The sequence below is a fragment of the Cervus elaphus genome, chromosome 11 (genome assembly GCF_910594005.1).
Source record: "Cervus elaphus chromosome 11, mCerEla1.1, whole genome shotgun sequence".
Classification (NCBI taxonomy): Eukaryota; Metazoa; Chordata; class Mammalia; order Artiodactyla; family Cervidae; genus Cervus; species Cervus elaphus.
The window spans coordinates 13,215,853-13,236,527 of record NC_057825.1 but is presented as its reverse complement, the minus strand read 5'-3'; the positions used below and the strand labels follow the sequence as shown (position 1 = coordinate 13,236,527).

Here is a 20,675-nt window from a genome sequence, read left to right as displayed (position 1 = left end):
TCATTATAGTTTTGATTTGCATCTTTCTAATAATGAGCAATGTTGAGCATCTTTTCATGTGTTTATTAGCCATCTGTATGTATGTCTTCTTTGGAGAAATGTCTGTTTAGGTCTTTTGCCCACTTTTTGATTGGGTTTTTTTTCTGGTATGGATTTGTATGAGCTGCTTCTATATTTTTGAAATTAATCCTTTGTCAGTTGTTTCATTCGCTATTATTTTTTCCCATTCTGAGGGTTGTCTTTTCACCTTGTTTATAGTTTCCTTTGCTGTGCAAAAGCTTTTAAGTTTAATTAGGTTCCAATAATTTATTTTTGTTTTTATTTCCTTTCACAGTTTTAATCCTATTAAACTACAGAGGTTTGAACCCCACTTGATATAAAGGTGAAAACTCCCTAAACATGGAGACTTCTCATGTCTTGTTCATTATTATGTGCTTAATATGGGATGAAACTGTTTTTTGATAAATATTTATTGAATAAAGAACAATGTCCTTTGCTTTCTGTGGAAAGAGACTTGGTTAATGTGAGGGTTTGATGCATTATGAAAGCCAGAATGGGACAGACTGATTCATTCACCAACAATTATGAGAAATAAAGAGAAAGGGAGCAAAAAGTAAGAATTTTCATGCTAAAGAGGACTTTATGATATTATGGAATGTTCACTGACATTTCCTACATTCTCCACTTTTCAGCAGAAATTAAGAAGAGAATGAAGAGGGAGAACCAGAGCAGCATGTCCGAGTTCCTCCTCCTGGGGCTCCCCATCCTGCCAGAACAACAGGGCATGTTCTTTGCCCTGTTCCTGGGCGTGTACCTGACCACACTGCTGGGGAATCTACTCATCCTCCTGCTCATCAAGCTGGACCCTCGCCTCCACACCCCCATGTACTTCTTCCTCAGCCACTTGGCCTTCACTGATGTCTCCTTTTCATCTGTTACTATCCCTAGGATGCTGATAAGCATGCATATTCAGCAACAATCCATCCCCTATGTGGAGTGCATTTCCCAGATGTATTTTTTCATACTTTTTGGCTGTCTTGACAACTTCCTTCTCGCAGTGATGGCATATGACAGGTACGTGGCCATATGTCAGCCACTTTACTACATCACTGTCATGAGGCAGGAGCTGTGTATCTCACTAGTAGCTGTGTCCTGGTTCTTCTGCTGTATCCATGCCCTGTTGCACACCCTCCTCTTGGTCCAACTATCCTTCTCTGCTGAAAATACCATCCCCAACTTCTTCTGTGACCTCCCTGCCCTCCTGAAGATGAGCTGCTCAGACATTTCCATCAATGAGCTGGTCATCTTTACCGAAGGAGGAATGCTGTTCATCTTGCCTCTGAGTATCATCTTGGGCTCATATGTTCGTATAGGGACCATCGTCCTGAGGGGCCCCTCCACTAAGAGACTCTTTAAAGCCTTCTCCACTTGTGGCTCTCATCTCTTTGTGGTATCTTTGTACTATGGAACACTTGCTGGGGTTTACTTTTTCTCCTCATTATGGGACTCCAATGACAAATATATAATTGCTTCAGTCATATATGCAGTAGTTACTCCCATGCTGAACCCCTTTATCTACAGCCTCAGAAACAGAGACATAAAACAAGCCCTAGAGATATTTCTCAATAGGGCTAACTTCCTGAAATGACAGTCACTAAATCCTCTTATTGCAGCCATGAGCATTGTAAGATATATCTCCTAAAATTATTGTATGGTTGGCAACTTTGTGTAACTTCAAGTGAATATACATTCTGATGTCATGTTGTAGTGTTGTTAACATGCCAACAAAGTCCAGTTTGTTACTTGGACTCTTAAATATTCTTTATCTTCAATTTTTTCTGCTTGTTGATGAACAACAAGCTTTCATAAAATATGTGGAAAATATTATGCCAAACATTTTTATACTGTGTTGCTGAGGACACACAGATTTAGCATCATGATCTACTCCTGGTGGGCTAATTCTTCCTTGTAAGGTGTGCTGAAATTGGATGCACTGGCTTCAAGCTGATTATGAACATCTCTTTTTAACTCCATATTCAATGACAACATGCTGGTGGATTGAAATCAGTCATAATGGGGATAATTACACTATGGAAATTGGCAAATGCTACAAAGCAAGTCTCCCTACAATAGAGAGCCATTTTTTATCCATTTAACAGTACACCACTGCACTTATAATTAAGAGACATTTCTCTTTAGCAATGGCTCCTAACTTAACGTCTCATTTACTTCTTCTGATGTTAGTATAGATATACTAGCTTTCTTTTTGTTAGTATTTACATGGTACTTTTTCCATCACTTTAAACTTTGTTAAGTTCTTCTATCTGTAAAGTGTCAGTTGTTAACAGTGTGAAGTTGGGGTTTGCTCTTTTACATAGATTGGCAGTCATTTCTGGAAAATTTCTCTCTTAACATCTAATCTAATCTAACCAGAATATACTTGAAGTTATATTTTTCATATTTCTATATGTTTTCTTCTATTTGTTTGGTTTTTTTGGCTGTACTATGTGGTATGCAGGATTCTAGTTCCCTAACCAGAGATCATTGAATCTATGCTCCTCACATTGGGGGCATAGAGTCCTAACCAAAGGACCACCAAGGAAATCCCTGAATTTCTACAAGTCTTCTAGTTGAGATATCTGATTTTGTATTTATTGTCTCTTCTCTTTCTCCCTTTTGATTAATTAAATATATATTTTATTATTCCATTTCCCCTCTGCTAACAAATTAATCATATATTATTATTGATTTATAATTCTTTTCTGCAATTTATGTAGAGACTATGTCTTGCTTTTTCTTTAAAAATTTTTTATTGTAATATAATGCATACAACCTGAAATTTACCATTTTAACCATTTGAGGTATACAGTTAGATGGCATTTGGTACATTTATCACTGCTATCTCATCCTAGGGCTTCAAAAGGAAACTTTGTGGAACATCATGCAATTGAGCCCTTCAAAGCTATGAAAAAATAATGACAAAGACATCTATGAATCAATGTGGAAGGATTTCCAAGCTATATTATTTAATGAAAAAAGAAATATGTAAGACAGCATCTATAGCATGCTACTTCTTGTGTAAAAATAAAGGGAAAATAACATATACATGTAACTTCCCACTGAGCAAGAAGAAGCACACAAAGAATAAATCAGAAGCTAATGAAACTGCTTACCTACAGGAGGTGGGTGGGTATGGGATAGGAAAAGATGGAGTGATAGTGTATTTATTTGTATAGTTTGATGATGTTACCATTTACCTACTAAAAATAAATAGAAGATGATGGAGAATAAAGCAAAGTAGAACAAAACAGAAAATGAGCCTAACTATATTTCAAATTAATACCATAATCGGACTAAGGTGGGGGGAATAAAATAATCAAGTAGTTATTAAACACAGAATTTTGTCTATAAACTACTCTCACAGTAAAGAAAAGATTAAGCAAGGTTGAGCTGAAGTTAGTCTGTCATTAGCAGTGGTTTGAGTTCAAGTGACATTACTTGTATTCAAAGATATAGCAAATAAATAAACCTATTCTGGAAAAGGGAGTAATTCATCAGTTGGGGAAAGATGTCACATACATGGAAAAGGAGAGGCTGGAAAGAACTCTATGGTGTCAAGCTAGAACTGGACATAAATCAACTTGAGCTCGTGGGTTTTAGTATGTCTAAACAGACTGAAATTTATTGGTTCCCATCCCACATATTCAGTGGTGTTGGGATCTCAAGGACTAATACTGCTCTGTCTGGACCTTACTGTGATATATGGGGAGGCAGAGTCCATTGCCGAGTTCTTCAAAGGTCAAGGGCATTCACCTCTCCTCGTCCTCATGAGCAGGCAGAGGAGCGGCTAACATGTCGGTGACATTAGGGACACCTTCTGCCGGGACTCCTGTGGCTCAGCCCTTTGGCCTCTGCAAGGATCCATATCAAGAAAAAGGCAAGAAATTGGCCAATTAGCTCAGCTGGATTCTTTTCTAACAAGAAGCTTGGGGCTGAGTCCCTGGGGCCTTACTCCTATTGATAAAAATGAATCTTCCTGCTCATTGTTCCAGTTCTTGTAGTCAGGCATGGAAGGTGCTAAAGATTCTTAGGTCTTGGAGGTACAAGAGACGGATATTTAGGTAGCAGCCTGAACCAGCAAACATCAACATCAATCTGAGGAAGGTGGGGAAGCATCTCTTTTCCTAGATATGTGCATTGATGTGAAGACTAGGAGAAAGAGAGAGAAAAGGTATGTTTACATTGCTAGTACAACCATGTGTTCACTGGTTCACACAAATGACTAAATGGTGCTACCAGCCACAGGTGGCCATAAAATTAAAATAAATTAAAATTACCTAAAATTAAAAACTTGGTTCTTTACTTGTACTAGCCTTATTTCAAGTCTTTGGTAGTCACATGAGGTTAGTGCTACTGTATAGGACAAAGCAGATGTAGAATATTTCCACCACTGTAGAAAGTCCTATAATGGGTTGATAACAGACCATGAAGGGCTGGAATTCTCCTGCACTGCATGGGTGTGTGCTTGTGTGGGTGTGTGTAAGTTATTTCTGTGTTGGGTTTGACTATATGTGATTCAGTGTGTATAGTGGAGTTTCTCTATGTGTGTGTGTGATTTGTGAGCTGCCTGGATGTAGTCTTAGCATGTCTGTTTAAAACAGCTTTTTTGGTGTGATGGTTATACAATACTGTACATATCTAATGTATACAATCTGAGGAGTTTGGACATATGCACACACATATGAAGCCATCACCACAATCAAGTAACTGACATGTCTATCTCCTCTAAAAACTTCCTTGTGTCCCTTTTTTGTGGTAGAAAACTTTACACAGGTTTCATTACCACTTTGTGATCACAAAGTGGTAATTAAAACTCTTTTAATGAGTTTTTAAGTGCACAGTATAGAATTTTTGACTCTAGGCAATATGCTGTATAGCAGGACTCTAGAACTAATTCATTTTGCATAAATGAGACTTCATATCAATTGAATAATCACAGTGCATTTTCCCCTCTTTTCCTCTCCAGCGCTTGATAACCTCCATTTATTCTCTGCTTCTGTGAATTTCTTAAACTGAAATCATGCAGTAATTTTCCTTGTAAGACTGGCTTATTTCACTTAGCATAATGTTTCCCAGGTTCATCCCCATTGTCACAAATGTCAGAATTTCCTTTTTTAAAGGCAAAATAATATTCCGTTGCATGTCTATGCCATATTTTCTTTATCCGTTCACCTGTCAATGGGCATTTGGGTTGTTTTCATAACTTAACTTTTGTGAATAGTACTGCAATACACATGGAAATGTAGAAATATCTTTGAGATCCTGATTTCTATTCTTTCTGATATACACTCAGAAGTGGAATTGCTGGATCATACGGTAGTTCTGTTTTTAATGTTTTTGGGGAAACTCCATACTGTTTTCCATAGCAGCCGTAGCATTTACATCCACAACCAACAGTGTAGAAGGGTTTTGTTTTCGTGATTTTTAAGTTGTGTAATGACAAGTATTTCATTTTAAAGTTGTGTGTAGTTGGTCTGAATCCATAAAAACCTCTACGCTTCTGTCTAAGATAAGTCAGAGAGGGTCAAAAAGAAGCACTTTGTCACTCTGTGTGTCTGATTTTGTGTCCAGCACCCTCACAATCTAATTCTCCTCTCCTTGAATGAGTGTAGAGAAGAGTGGGCTAAGTGACTTAGAAACATGTGTTTGCATTTGACCTGGGGAGATAGTCTTGCAGCCTGACTCTTCTCTTGCCTCAGCTCTGGACGTAAACAGGCAGCTCTAAACAAAGTCCTCTTTATGCTAAGTTTGTGGAAGCTTGTCCTGGTGGCTTGAAAGTATCAAACTTCTCCAGGGCCCCAAGTTTTCTTCATCGACATTTAATTATTTCCACATTTCCACTTTGGGGGACATTCTGATAGAACTTCTTGGTCCTACAGCATCTTTAATGTCTTGGCTCTCAGGCCACACATTGAGCAAATTCTCCTGTAACTCACTTTGGTTGTATGCTCAGAGCTCACTCAAGCATTTAAAAACACTGGAGATGGAAGGGGAGAGAGAGACAGTGGTGCATATGAAGGCAATTATGTGTGAGTGTGCTCATTTGCTGTCATGTCCAACTCTTTGTGACCCCACGGACTGTAGCCTGCCAGACTTCTCTGTCCATGGGATTCTCCAGGCAAGAATACTGGAGTGGGTTGCCCTTTCCTCCTCCAGGGGATCTTCCTGATCCAGGGATTGAGCTGGCATCTTCTCTGTCTCCTGCATTGGCAGGCAGATTTATGAAGGCAGTTATTAACATATATTGGCAAATTTATTAAAATTGCAGTGAGTCAAGTGTTACGGATGTGTTCATCTTCAGGGACCATGGTCTGGGCCCTTATTGTTTCTTTGGATGTGAGAGCAAGATCCCAGAAGTCAACACGCATTTTCAGGAAGCTTCTTGATGGCCCCCTCATATCTTTGTTATCATTAGTTCCTGACCTGGGATCTTGATCATTCATCCTGCCTAAATAATGAATTGATTTATTTAGTTTTGGGGGCCACTCTCCTTTGACTGTTTCTCTTTAGTCAATGCTTTAATATCCCTTGTGGCATATTTTTGAATGTAGACATTTTTTATTGTGGTAAACATATATATAACATAAAAATTACCATTTCAATGGTTTTTAAGTGTACAGTTGAGTGACATTAAGTACATTCACCTTGTTGTACAATCATCACCACCAGACACCTCTAGAACTTTTTTAGCTTTCTAAACTGAATCTCTGTTTCCACTGAATAATAACTCCTCACTTTTCTCTCCCACACAAGTCCCTGGCAACCACCAACCACCATTCTACTTTTTGTCTCTGTGAATATGACTATTCTAAGGTCTCATATAATTAAAATCATATAGTATTTACACTTTTGTGACTGGCTGACTTTACCTAGCATAACGTCTTCAAGGTTCATCCTTGTAGCATGTGCCAGGGTTTCTTTCCTTTTTAAGGCTGAATAATATTCCATTGTATGTAAAGGCCACATTTTGTTTATCCATTCATTTGTCGATGAACACAGATTGTTTCCATCTTTCAGCTACTGTGAGTAATGCTATTTTATACATAGGTGTACTAATATCTCTTTGGCCTCTGCTTTCAATTCTTTTGGATATATTATTAGGAGTGAAGTTTCTGGATCATATTCTATGTTTTAAGTTTCTGAGGAACTGCTATAACATGTGTGTGTGTGTGTGTGTGTGTGTGTGTGTGTGTGTGTGTGGCATGCGTCTGTGTGCGGGACAGACACAAACACATAAGCAGCAGTCTGGCTATAAAGTTATGGAAGAGACTGTGTATTATTTATTATTCTCCTAATGTCTCTCACAGTGTCTCCACTATGTTAAAAAAATGAACTCTCCTGATTTCCTTTGAAGAGTTTGATTGATGTTTGCTTTATTGATGCTTGATTGATGTCTCCAAGTGAATATGTCAGTGTTCAGATAGATCATATTTTCATTGTTGTTCCCAGACTGGATGAGCATCAATGTGTGAGCAAAATAGAGTGAGATTTGTCTGTATATTGAAACAGCCACTGGGAGATATTGGTAATGTATGGTAATTGCTATGCTCAGTATGTCTAAGTTCCTGACATTTCCAGCAGAGATAAGAAGAGCATGAGGCCTGAGAACCAGAGTCATGTGTCCGAGTTCCTCCTCCTGGGGTTCCCTATCCAGCCAGAGCAGCAGGGCATGTTCTTCGCCCTGTTCCTGGGCATGTACCTGACCACGGTGCTGGGCAACCTGCTCATCATCCTGCTCATCAGGCTGGACCCTCGCCTCCACACCCCCATGTACTTCTTCCTCAGCCACTTGGCCCTCACTGATGTCTCCTTTTCATCTGTCACTGTCCCTAAGATGCTGATAAACATGCAAACCCAGGATCAATCCATCCCCTATGCAGGGTGCATAACACAGATGTATTTTTTCCTACTTTTTGGCTGCATCGATAACCTTCTTCTTGTAGTGATGGCTTATGACAGGTACGTGGCCATCTGTCACCCTCTCCACTATGCCACCATCATGAGCAGGGGGCTGTGTGTGTTTCTGCTGGCTGGATCCTGGCTCCTCTCTTGTGTCAGTGCCCTGTCCCACACCATCCTCCTGGCTCAGCTGTCCTTCTGTGCAGAGAACATCATCCCACATTTCTTCTGTGACCTTGCTGCCCTGCTCAAGCTCTCCTGCTCAGACACCTCTCTCAATGAGCTGCTTATATTCACTGCAGGGACTGCAGTTGTCATTCTCCCACTGAGTGGCATCCTGGTCTCTTATGGCCTCATTGGGGTCTCCATCCTGAGGGTCCCTTCTACCAAGGGGGTCTGCAAAGCCCTGTCCACCTGTGGCTCCCACCTCTTTGTGGTGTCTCTATTCTATGGAACCATTATGGCACTGTACTTTTCCACCTCATCAGGCAAGTCCAAGGACAAAGACATGATTGCCTCACTGATGTACACAGTGGTGACCCCCATGCTGAACCCCTTCATCTACAGCCTAAGGAACAGAGACATGAAATTGGCTCTGGGAATTCTTTTCAGAAGCAATAACCTTTTCATCCAGTGAGACTCACCTAACCATGTTCTTATTTCACCCACTGACGTTGTCAGATATACCCTCTTGAAAAGTTGCGTGTTTACCATCCATGTCTCTAGCATCTTACCAACTGTCCTTAAGTGGTCACAATGTTATTGGATGAATTCCTTTCACTTTAGTCATATCTACTGCCCATTTATTCTTCCATAATCCTCAATATGGGATTGCCCACAACACACATGCAATTTGTGGTCTTCAAAGCCCCCAACTCCTTATTAGTCAAATATGTGACTTATTTGAATATGCTGCACTATTGTTTTATCTTCCTGAAGAGAGAAAGACTTAAGATAACAACACACACCAACCATCACTCTCAAAAGGAAAACATTATGCTGACATTTTATACTTCTGTTTTAATGATGAAAGCAGGTTTGTTTTAGGCTAAGATTAGAGGCATGAAACACAATTCTATTTTGGACCAAGCTATACATTTTCGTATCCTGAGTTTCTTATCTTGAGGTGGTAGATGGTCAGGATTTTCAAATATGTTATAGCACTTTACTTTTCTATGATGAACATTTGGAATCTCAAGTAGAACCAGTTTAAGTTTGTGTAATATTCTTTTGCTAGGTTAAAGAATCATCTTTAGTAATAGGTAATGTAACTTTTCTTTATAATCTGCAGTTTCTAACTGTTGAAATAAATAAGATATGAACCAACTTCATATTTCTTCTTTCTCGTCTAGTCTTTTCCAGAGCTACAAATATTGTTTCTCATGTTCAGTTTTAGTAAAGTCCAGAATGCTTACCTTTTCAATGCAGTATCTAGTTATAAAGTACTTTTGATGGTTTGCTAAAACTGAAGTAAACTTTAATTTTACTGTGCTTCTGACAATAGGGAACCACAGAGTAGTCAGTCAAATTACCAAATTTCCCCATTCTAGGAAGACTATAATTTTTCCCTCTGAGTTGGATTTTTGTGTTGAGAGCAGCCTTCAGCTGTCTGATTAATTTTAGTCTGGGAAAATGAGTGTTGTCTTTTTCCCAGAGGTCTCACTTCTAATAGGAAAAAATTAAATGCATAAATTTACAATTTTTGCACACAAAAATATTTACTGCATGACACTATATACCAGGCAATTTTCTACTTTCTGGGAATACAGGTTTAAAAAATTGATCCCCTTTTAGACTTTTTATTCCAGCACTCCTGATTCTGCTCATCACACTCCTTTTTTTTCCATAGCAGTTTTGAACTAACACACCATAAGCTTTACTTATTTTTTAATTGTTACTGCTTCTTTACTAGAATGTGAGCTCTACAGAAGATGGGTTTTGCATTTGCAATAAATCCTAAGTTTTGCTTCTGGGCAAAAACTTCTATGAATAATGGAGGCATAAAAAGGGAGGGCAAGCACGCTGGGGATGGAGTTCATAATTTAACATTGTATGATCCAGGAGGTAGAGCTTGTTGGAAAGGTAACAAGCAAACAAGACATTAGTGAGGACAGGTAAGTCAGCCATGGGGCTATCTGGGTAAAAGTATTCCAAGCATGGACATCAGACCTAGAAATACTCTGAGGTGAGTGTGTGCCTGGCCTGTTCCAGGGACATTAAGGGGCCTGTGCAGCTGGACAGGGCTGAGTTGGGGAGAAATGGTAGGCAATAAGCTTAGAGATATCAGAGGGTCAGATTTGTAGGGCACTTAAGGTTATAGCAAGTGAATTAGTCAAGAATCACTAGGGAAATAGAACGAATGGTGTGTGTGTGTGTGTGTGTGTGTGTGTGTGTGTAGAAAGAGTGTTATTGGAATTGGTTCATATAATTGTAGACACTAGCAAGTCCAGTTTTGCAGGGTCAGTTGGCAGCCTGGAAACCCATGGAAAACTTATAGTTTGAGTCTGAAAGTAGTCTGAGAATAGACATGCCTCTCTTTTCTTGGCCAGGGTCGGGGGTCAGTTTTTCTCTTAAGACCATAGGCTCATTGGATGAGACCCACCTACATTATGGAGGACAATCTGCTTTATCAGAGTGTGAGCATTAAAATGTTAATCTCATCCAAAAAATAGCTTCGTGGAAACAGCTTGAGTTGTATTTGACCAAATATCTGGGTCCTGCAGCCTAGCCAAGTTGACACATAAAATGAACCATTATAGTAGACTTTCTGGTTTTCAGTCTGAGGATTTGGGAACCCTTATAAAAAGGGATTCAATAGAGAAATAACAGGGCCACACTTTTTTTTTTTTTTTTAATTGTTTCTTTAAAAACACCCAGATTTGGGGGAGTGTAAGTGACATACAATAAACTTTGTATATCTAATGTACACTATTTGACTAGTTTTGACATTTGTGTACACCCATAAGACTATCACTGCTGACCTTAAAGATCATGGATTTTCCTGGCACCTACCCTACTTTTCTCTCCGCTTGTCTCTTCTGTCCTCAGGGGAAACACTGATCTGTTTCTGTCACATGGATTAGTTTGCATCTTCTGGGCTTCCCTGATAGCTCAGTTGGTAGAGAACCTGCCTGCAATGCAGGAGACCTCGGTTCAATTCCTGGGTTGGGAAGATCTGCTGGAGAAGGGATAGGCTACCCACTCCAGTATTCTTGGGCTTCCCTTGTGGCTCAGCTGGTAAAGAATCAGCCTGCAATGTGGGAGACCTGGGTTTGATTCCTGGGTTAGGAAGATCCCCTAGAGAAGAGAAAGGCTACCGACTCCAGTATTCTGGCCTGGAGAATTCCCTGGATTTTAATTAATGGAATTTAATTAAATGGAATTAATTTAAATGGAATCATACAGTTTGTGTTTATTTCTTGCTGCCTTCGTTCCCTCAGTGTAAGCATTTTGAGACTCATGCATGTGGTGCTGTATATCAGCAGTTCATTTCTAAAAATTGGTAAACAGTATTCCATTGCATGGATATACCACAGCTTTTTTGATGGATCTATGGGCTATTTCCAGTTTTTGCTATTAAATAAAGTTGTTATGAACATTCTTGTATAAATCTGTGTATAGATGTATACATTCTTTTTCTCTGGACAAATACCTAGTCCCATGCTAGGTACAGTAACCTCAAGTTGCAAACTTCCAAAGATGCAAATGTGTCCCTTTGTACAAGTTGTTATATTGTACTATTGTCCTTTTCAAGGTACTGTTCTATAAGATTAAAAATGTTTTCTTTACTTTTTTGTATTTGTCTTTTATGTATTGTGTGAAAAATATTATAAACCTATTATAGTACTGTACAGCCGACTGTGTTTGTTGGGTACCTATGCCAACTCTGTTGGACTTGTGAGCAAATTGAACTAATAAACGCACTCTCAGAACAGAACTTATTCATATGTAAGGAACTTAATGTATACTTTAACTTTTTTCCCCACTTCACTACTTTTATTTTTTAAATTTTGATTGGAGTATGGTTGATTTACAATGCTATATTAGTTCCTGCTGTATAGCAAAGTGAATCAATTATACGTATATCCACTGCTTTAGATTCTTTTCCCATATAGGTCATTACAGAGTATTGAGCAGAGTTCCATGTGCTATGCAGTAGGTCCTTATTAATTATCTATTTCAGTATATGTTTAGCTTTAAAATAAAATTCCAAACTGTTTCATATTCCCACAAACAGTGTATGAGACTTACAACTCTGCCATAGCTTCAGTGACACTTGATGGCAGTGGTCCTTTTCATTTAGCCATTTCCATTTTAGCCATTCCAATAGGTGTGCAATGGTATAAACGAGTTTACAGATCTGGAGTCACTTGATTGGAAGGATATCTGGGTTTCTGTGAAAAATAACCCTGTGACACTGGGTCTTTTCAGAACTTCTTCATTTTCCCTAACTCTGTGTCTGATTTTTATCATGCCCCAGCACTTTTGACCATTTATCTGCTATTCATTTTGCATTAATAATTTTTTTTCTACACCACTCCTACTTGGGTGTGTATTTCACAAAAGGGATATATATCTGTTGATATTATTCACTGTTAAGTCTCCAGAGCATACATTAGTGTTTACTTTTATGAGAGCCTTAATGATTATTTAAGCACATGAATGAAAAGATGAATTCATTCAGCGATTTTGTGTGTGTGTGTGTGTGTGTGTGTGTGTGTGTGTATCCAGGCGCTCAGTCCTGTCCTGGGCTCATTGCCACAGCATGGACTGTAGTCCGCCAGGCTCCTCTGTCCATGGGATTCTCCAGGCAAGAATACTGGTTTGGGTTGCCATTCATTTCTCCAATTCAGCGATGACCAGGTGTCTATTGTGAGCCATAGCTGATCCTTAGTGACAAAAGGGGTTTCACAGGAGGCACTAGTGGTAAAGAACCTGCCTGCCAATGCAGAAGACTTAAGAAACGTGGGTTGGATCCCTGGGTGGGGAAGATTCCCTGAAGGAGGGCACGCAATCTGCTCCAATATTCTTGCTTTGAGAATACCATGGACAGAGGAGCCTGGTGGGCTACAGTCCATAAAGTTGCAAATAATTGGACACGACTAAAATGACCTAGTGTGCACGAACTCAGTGATAAAGACAGTGACAATAAACCTTAACATTTGTCAAGCTTTCGATAAAACTCATTTATGCATCCTTCAAATTGATGTGAAGAGAACAATTATTACTTCTACTTTGAGGAAACTGAATCTGAGCTCTCTGATAACTTTCTCAGTCATGCTCTCTTACTAGGGGCAAGCCCTGAGCTTTTTTCAAAGTTATAGATTCAGTTCCCCTACTCCTGAACAAGGCATAGACCATACCCTAGAGAACCTCACAGAAGAGTGTGAAGACCTGTACATTTCAAGGGACTTTGTGTTCTAAGAGAAGCCAGTGTAGATGTTAGGAAGCCTGCAGAAGCTTGCTGAGATCATAAGGACTGTGTGTACCATACATCAGTAGAGAAAAGCTGAATTCACGATGCAGAGGCCACAGGGAATGGGGGAACAGCTACCTCCCAGCTGAGACTTGACCAGAAGCCCAAGGTACCACTGACTTTAGGGACAATTTCTCCTGTGGCTCCAGGTATAGCTCAGCCCCTCTGCACTCCAAGTATGCTCCCTCCTGAGGGGCCAGGAGGAAGCTGGGCAATTAGCCCCCAGTTGACTGCTTCTCTAGTCAGGAAGTGGGGGCTATTTCTCTCTGGGGTTTCTTTCTAATGAGTCAAAGGAGACCTTCTTGCCTGTGGTTTTGAGGCTGCTGAACAGACATGAGAGTCTGTAAAGGCCCTTGGGCCACCAAGGTTTGCTCTTTTTCTTTGGATGCTGGGTCTTTCGGGGAGAAAGTGAAGATTCAGGTAACAGAAAGAAGTGGAAGGTATCTGAATTCATAGCACTGTTATAGCTCAGGAGGAGCCCAGAAATCTCCATCGTCGTACATGTGTGTCTGTGTGCAAATGTGTGCATGTGTGACCATGAAGGACATTGCATGTATCTCTGTGTGTGTGCTGTGTTGTATGACTATGTGTGTTTGTGTAACTGGATTCCCAGAGAAGCTGGAAATTTCCTATCAGTGTGTGCTCATTTGACTTGCATTCTTTGCTTGTGTGCTGTGTGTAAGGCCCTCTGCATGGCTCATGATTCAAATATGAATAACCTCTTGGACTGCAGTATCTGTGTAGAGGATGCTTGAGAGATCTGTGTGTAGCTGAATTGTACATGTGCATTTTGTTTGTGATTTTTGCTGACTCACATCCTGACTGTATTCACCTATTAATAGTTTGAGTGTGTGTGTGTGTGTGTGTGTGTGTGTGTGTGTGTGTAATTGTGCTCAGTCATGTCACTGTTTGTGACGCCATGGACTGTAGCCCACCAGTCTCCTCTGTTCGTGGAATTTTCAAGGCAAGAAAGTTTTCTCTACTTTCCAGATATAAATAAACACTGATGGATTGAATAAAATTGAAGACAAATAAAAGCCATTTAAAGACTAAAGAACAGCAGGAATATGAGTGTTGACAGTTATCTGAGCAGAAGACTCCATCAGATCTTGAAATAACACATCTTAAGGTCCTGACTATTTTCTCTAACTAAAGAGAGTCAGAAATAGTAGAGTCATAGGAATAGACATTGCAATAAATTTTAAAAAAACACAAGAGATGATTGTGACTATAGAGGCTACTGTATGAACAAGCTAGCTTCCTACTCCTTCTGAGTATGTTGACAATGAAGGTTAATAACACCTACCTCTTAGGACTGTTGAAAAAAATTAGTGAAGCTATTATCCAAAAATGTATTAGTCTGACAAAGTTTTCATTGTATGTCAATAATTATCCAGTGTGAAGATCAATATTGGGAAATAATGAATGGTCAATTAGGCAACCAAATTCCAATAGATGTCCAATCCTTCAGTATCTCCTAGCTCTCAGATCCCAGAACTCAGGTGTCTTCCTACCTATGAACACCCAGATCCGAGTCAACATGAAGCACCAGAAATGTTTGGAGATACATGTACAGAAGGATGGTTATTTCTTGACAAGAAGATAAACAAGACAATTAATGACACAAAGGGAACATTTCAGGCAAAGACGGCCTCAATAAATAGCAGAAACAGTATGGACCAAACAGAAGCAGAGGATATTAAGAAGAGATGGAAAGAATACACAGAAGAACTGTACAAAAAAATGTCTTAATGACCCAGGTAACCATGATGGTGTGATCACTCACCTAGAGCCAGACATCCTGGAGTTTAAGTCAAGCGGGGTTTAGGAAGCTTGACTCTGAATAAAGCTAGCAGAGATGATAGAATCCTGGATGAGACATTTCAAATCCTAAAAGATGATGCTGTTAAAATGCTGCACTCAGTATGTGAACAAATTTTCATAACTCAGCAGTGATCAAGGCACTGGAAAAGGCCAGTTTTCATGCCAATCCCAAAGAAGGATAATGCCAAGTAATATTCAAACTACTGCACAAATGCACTCATTTCATATGCTTGCAAGGTCATGCTCAAAATCCTCCAAGCTAGGCTTCAACAGTACATGAACCAAGAACTTACAGATATTCATTTGGATTTAGAAAAGGGAGAGGAACCAGAAATCAAATTGCCAACATCCGCTGGATCATAGAAAAAGCAAGAGAATTCCACAAAAATATCTACTGCTACTTCATTGACTACACTTAAGCCTTTGGCTGTGTGAATCACAACAAGCTATGGAAAATTCTAAGAGAGATGGGAACACCAGTCCATATCACCTGCCTCCTGAGAAACCTATATGCAGGTCAAGAAGCAACAGTTAGAACTGGACATGGAACAACAGACTGGTTCCAAATTGGGAAAGGAGTATGTCAAGGCTGTATATTGTCACTCTTCTTATTTAACTTTTATACAGAATACATCATGCAAAATGCCAGGCTGGATGAAGTACAAGCTGGAATCAAGATTGCCAGGAGAAAGATCAATAACCACAGATAGGCAGATGACACCACCCTAATGGCAGAAAGCAAAAAGGAACTAAAGAGCCTCTTGATGAAAGTGAAAGAGGATAGTGAGAAATCTGGCTTAAAACTCAACATTAAAAAAACAAAGATCATGGCGTCTGGTCCCATCACTTCATGGCAAACAGACGGGGAAACAATGGAAACAGTGATGACTTTATTTTCTGCGGACAGTGATTGTAGCCACGAAATTAAAAGACACTTGCTTCTTGGAAGAAAAACTATGACAAACCTAGACAATGTATTAAAAGGAGAGGCATCACTTTGCTGACAAAGGTCTGTATAGTCAAAGCTATCATTTTTCCAGTAGTCATGTACGGATGTGAGAGTTGACCCATAAAGAAGCCTGAGTGCCAAAGAATTGAACTTTCGAACTGTGGTGCTGAAGAAGACTCTTGAGAGTCCCTCAGACAGCAAGGAGATCAAACCAGTCAATGCTAAAGGAAATCAACCCTGAATATTCATTGGAAGGACTGGTACTGAAGCTGAAGCTCCAGTATTTTGGCCACCTGATGAAAAGATTGATTCATTGGAAAAGACTCTGATGCTGGAAAAGATTGAGGGCAGGAGGAGAAGGGGGTGACAGAAGATGCAATATTTGGATAGCATCATCGACTCAATGGACATGAGTTTGAGCAAACTCTGGGAGATAGTGAAGGACAGGGAAGCCTTGTGTACTGCAGTCCATGGGGTTGCAAAGAGTCGGACGTGACTGAGTGACTGAACAACAACAAAGATATATTCCCCCACGGAATTTATCCCACTAATAGGATCCAAACTCAGAAGTTCACCTTAAGGGTGTGAGAACTCAGATAGATGCAAATTTTAGGCCAGTTTCTTGGTCCTTGTGCTGATCATAACACTGTTTTATTAAGTCCCTGAATTTGATACTGGGTTTTTGGATACTTATCCTGTCATAAAAGTAATCGATAAAATTTTGTATGTATCTTATGCAGGATTCTGCTCTTAGATACTTAATGAACTAATTAATGTGCATTGAATTATAACCCTCTGATTAACTCTATGAAGGTGCGATGTGTGATATTGGTATCTCAGCATTACAGAGGCACAACAAGAGGCTACGAGCCTCTACTAGCATCCCAAGTCACACAGCTAGAAAGCAGTGCGGCCAGGATCACAGCGTGAGGAATCTGGCTTCAGGTCCACAGCGTTAGTCAGTCCTTTGGCAAGTGTTCCTTAGAGGGTTAGTATCCAGACAGAAGAGGCCCTGTGCATCCTGTTCATTCCTGTATCCTGACTCAGCTGATAAAGAATCCACCTGCAGTGTGGGAGACCTGGGTTCGATCTCTGGGTTGGAAAGATCACCTGGAGAAGGCAACACCTACCCACTCCAGTATTCTGGCCTGGAGCATTCCATGAACTGTGGTCCATGGGGCCACAAAAAGTCAGATTTGACTGAGCAATTTTCACCTTCTAGTCAAAAGCTTAGTGCCAGAAACATGGTTAATTAAAAAGAAAACTAAAGAATGAATTTACTCTGGTCTCCATTCAAATTAATCTATTGAGCGTTGAGGATTTTCACTTGCTCTGATAGCATTAGGTGATAAAAGAAATTTAGGAGAAAATTCTTCTTCTCTATGAGTAAGTTAGGGACCTTAGTGTGTGTGTGTTAGTCACTCAGTTGTGTCTGACTCTTTGCAATGCCATGGACTATAGCCTGCCAGGCTCCTCCATCCATGGGATTTTCCAGGCAAGAATACTGGAGTGGATTGACATTTCCTTCTCCAGGGTATCTTTCCAACCCAGAGACTGAACCCGGGTCTCTCGCATTGCAGACAGACTCTTTACTGTCTGAGCCACCAGGGAAGCCAGAGAGACCTTAGTGTGGCAGCCATAATCACAATATCAAAGCTTCTGACATTTTCCCCCCTCCTTCATCCCCAGCAGACATGAGTGGAGCATGAGGAAGGAAAATCAGAGCAGCATGTCCGAGTTCCTCCTCCTGGGGCTCCCCATCCGGCCAGAACAACAGGGCGTGTTCTTTGCCCTGTTCCTGGGCGTGTACCTGACCACAGTGCTGGGCAACCTGCTCATCGTCCTGCTCATCAGGCTGGACACTCGCCTCCACACCCCCATGTACTTCTTCCTCAGTCACTTGGCCTTCTCTGACATTTCCCTTTCCACTACCACAGTTCCAAAGATGCTGATGAACATGCAGACTCAGCAACAATCCATCTCCTATGTGGGATGCATTTCCCAGATGTATTTTTTCATACTTTTTGGCTGTCTTGACAACTTCCTTCTCGCAGTGATGGCATATGACAGGTACGTGGCCATATGTCAGCCACTTCACTACACCACTGTCATGAGGCAGGAGCTGTGTATCTCATTGGTAGCTGTGTCCTGGTTCTTCTGCTGTATCCATGCCCTGTTGCACACCCTCCTCTTGGTCCAACTGTCCTTCTGTGCTGAAAATACCATCTCCAACTTCTTCTGTGACCTCCCTGCCCTCCTGAAGATGAGCTGCTCAGACATTTCCATCAATGAGCTGGTCATCTTTACTGAAGGAGGAATGCTGTTCATCTTGCCTCTGAGTATCATCTTGGGCTCATATGTTCGTATAGGGACCATCGTCCTGAGGGTCCCCTCCACCAAGAGACTCTTTAAAGCCTTCTCCACTTGTGGCTCCCACCTCTTTGTGGTATCTTTGTACTATGGAACACTTGCTGGGGTTTACTTTTTCTCCTCATTATGGGACTCCAATGACAAAGACATAATTGCTTCAGTCATATATACAGTGGTTACTCCCATGCTGAACCCTTTTATATATAGCCTCAGAAACAGAGATATAAAACAAGCCCTAGAAATATTTGTCTTTAGGGGTAACTTCTTCAGATGAGAATCACTAAATCTTCTGTTTATAGTCTTTAGCACAGTGATATATATCTCCTAAAATTATTCTATGGTTGGCAACTCCGTGTAACTTCAAATGAATATGCATTCTGCTTTCATGTTGTTGTTAAATCATTCAGTTGTGTCCAGTCTTTGCAACCCCATGAACACCAGCATGCCAGGCTTCCCTGTCCTTCACTATCTCCCAGAGTTTGCTCAAACTCATGTCCATTGAGTTGGTGATGCCATCCTAGCATTTCATCCTCTGTTGCCCCCTTCTCCTCCTCAATCTTTCCTAGCACTGGAGTCTTTTCCAGTGAGTTGGATCTTTGAATCAGGTGGCCAAAGTATTGGAGCTTCAGCAACAGTCCTTCCAGTGAATATTCAGGGTTGATTTCCTTTAGGATTGACTGGTTTGATCTCCTTGCTGTCCAAGGTACTCTCAAGAGTCTTCTTTAGCACCACAGTTCAAAAATATCAGTTCTTCAGCACTCTTTACAGTCCAACTCTCACATCCATATGTGACTACTGGAAAAACCATACCTTTGACTACATGGAGCTTTGTCACCAAAGTGATGTATCTGCTTTTTAATATGCTGTCTAGTTTTGATACAGCTTTTCTTCCAAGGAGAAAGTATGTTTTAATTTCATGGCTGCAGTCACTGTCTGCAGTGATTTTGGAGCCCAAGAAAAGAAAGTTTGTCACTATTTCCATTTACCCCCCATCTATTTGCCTTGAAGTAATAGAACCAGTTGTCATGTTGTACTGTTGTTAATATGCCAACAAGGTCCAGTTTGTTACTTGGACTCTTTTATATTCTTAAATTTGTTTTTTTTCTGTTTTTTCATTATCTCATAAAATATGTGAAAAATATTATGCAAAACATTTTTATAATATGTTGTTGAGGACACACAGATTTAGCATCATGATTTGCTCCTGGTGTACTGATTCTTTTATGTAAAGTGTGCTGAAATTGGATGCACTGGCTTCATGGTGATTGTGAATGCCTTATTCCAAATCCATGTTCAATGACAGCATGCTAGTGGATTGAAATCAATCATGAATGGGGAGGATTACACTTTTGAGCAAGTTCTGGGAGTTGTTTTTGGACAGGGAAGCCTAGTGTGAGGCAGTCCATGGTTCACAAGGAGTCGGACTGAACTGAAATAAATGGAACACTATTGAAATTAGCAAATACTACAAAGCAAGTCTCCTCTACAATAGAGAGCCATTTTTATTCATTTAATGGAATACCACTGCATTTATAATTAAGAGACATTTCTCTTTAGTAATGGCTCCTAACATAACATCTCATTTACTTCTGATGTTAGTAAGATATACTAGCTTTCTTTTGGGGTTTCTCACATAGCTCAGTCAGTAAAGAATCTGCCTGCAATGCAAGAGACCCAGGTTTGATTCCTGGGTCAGGAAGATCCTCTGGAGAAAGAAATGGCAGCCACTCAAGTACTCTTGCCTAGTGAGTCCCGTGGACAGAGGAGCCTGGCCGGCTACAGTCCAAGGTATCGCAAGAGTCAGATGTGACTTAGTGACTAAACCATTCCCAGCTTTCTTTTGGTTAGTGTTGTTTACATGGTATTTTTTCCATCACTTTGCTTGAAACTTTTTTATGGCTTTATCTGTAAAGTGTCAGTTGCTAGGAGTGTAAAGTTGGGTTTTGCTCTTTTTATGTGGATTGACAATCATTGTATTTCTGGAGAATTTATCTCAACATCTAATAAAAAATGATAGAATGTATTTGAATTTATATTGTCCATTATTTCTATATGCTTTCTTCTTTTTTCCTTTTTGCTTGTTTTTTGGTTTTTTTT

General features: G+C 40.1%; 2 protein-coding genes across 3 annotated transcripts; both read left to right on the top strand.

The window, feature by feature from the left end:
* The first annotated feature begins 655 nt into the window (after nt 1-655).
* On the top strand, nt 656-1,648 carry LOC122703088 (olfactory receptor 1J4-like). The gene has a single exon (XM_043917181.1). It carries the CDS (start codon nt 656-658, stop codon nt 1,646-1,648), a length of 993 nt encoding a protein of 330 aa, XP_043773116.1.
* A 6,006-nt stretch (nt 1,649-7,654) lies between these two features.
* On the top strand, nt 7,655-18,852 carry LOC122702938 (olfactory receptor 1J4-like). Of its 2 annotated transcripts, XM_043916946.1 has the most exons (2): nt 7,655-8,151; nt 17,913-18,852. In XM_043916946.1, exons 1-2 carry the CDS (start codon nt 7,655-7,657, stop codon nt 18,850-18,852), a joined length of 1,437 nt encoding a protein of 478 aa, XP_043772881.1. The 2 variants fall into 2 exon arrangements, with proteins under 2 accessions (XP_043772881.1, XP_043772882.1); XM_043916947.1 differs by lacking the exon at nt 17,913-18,852 and having other exon boundaries at nt 7,655-8,596.
* Nucleotides 18,853-20,675: the final 1,823 nt, after the last annotated feature.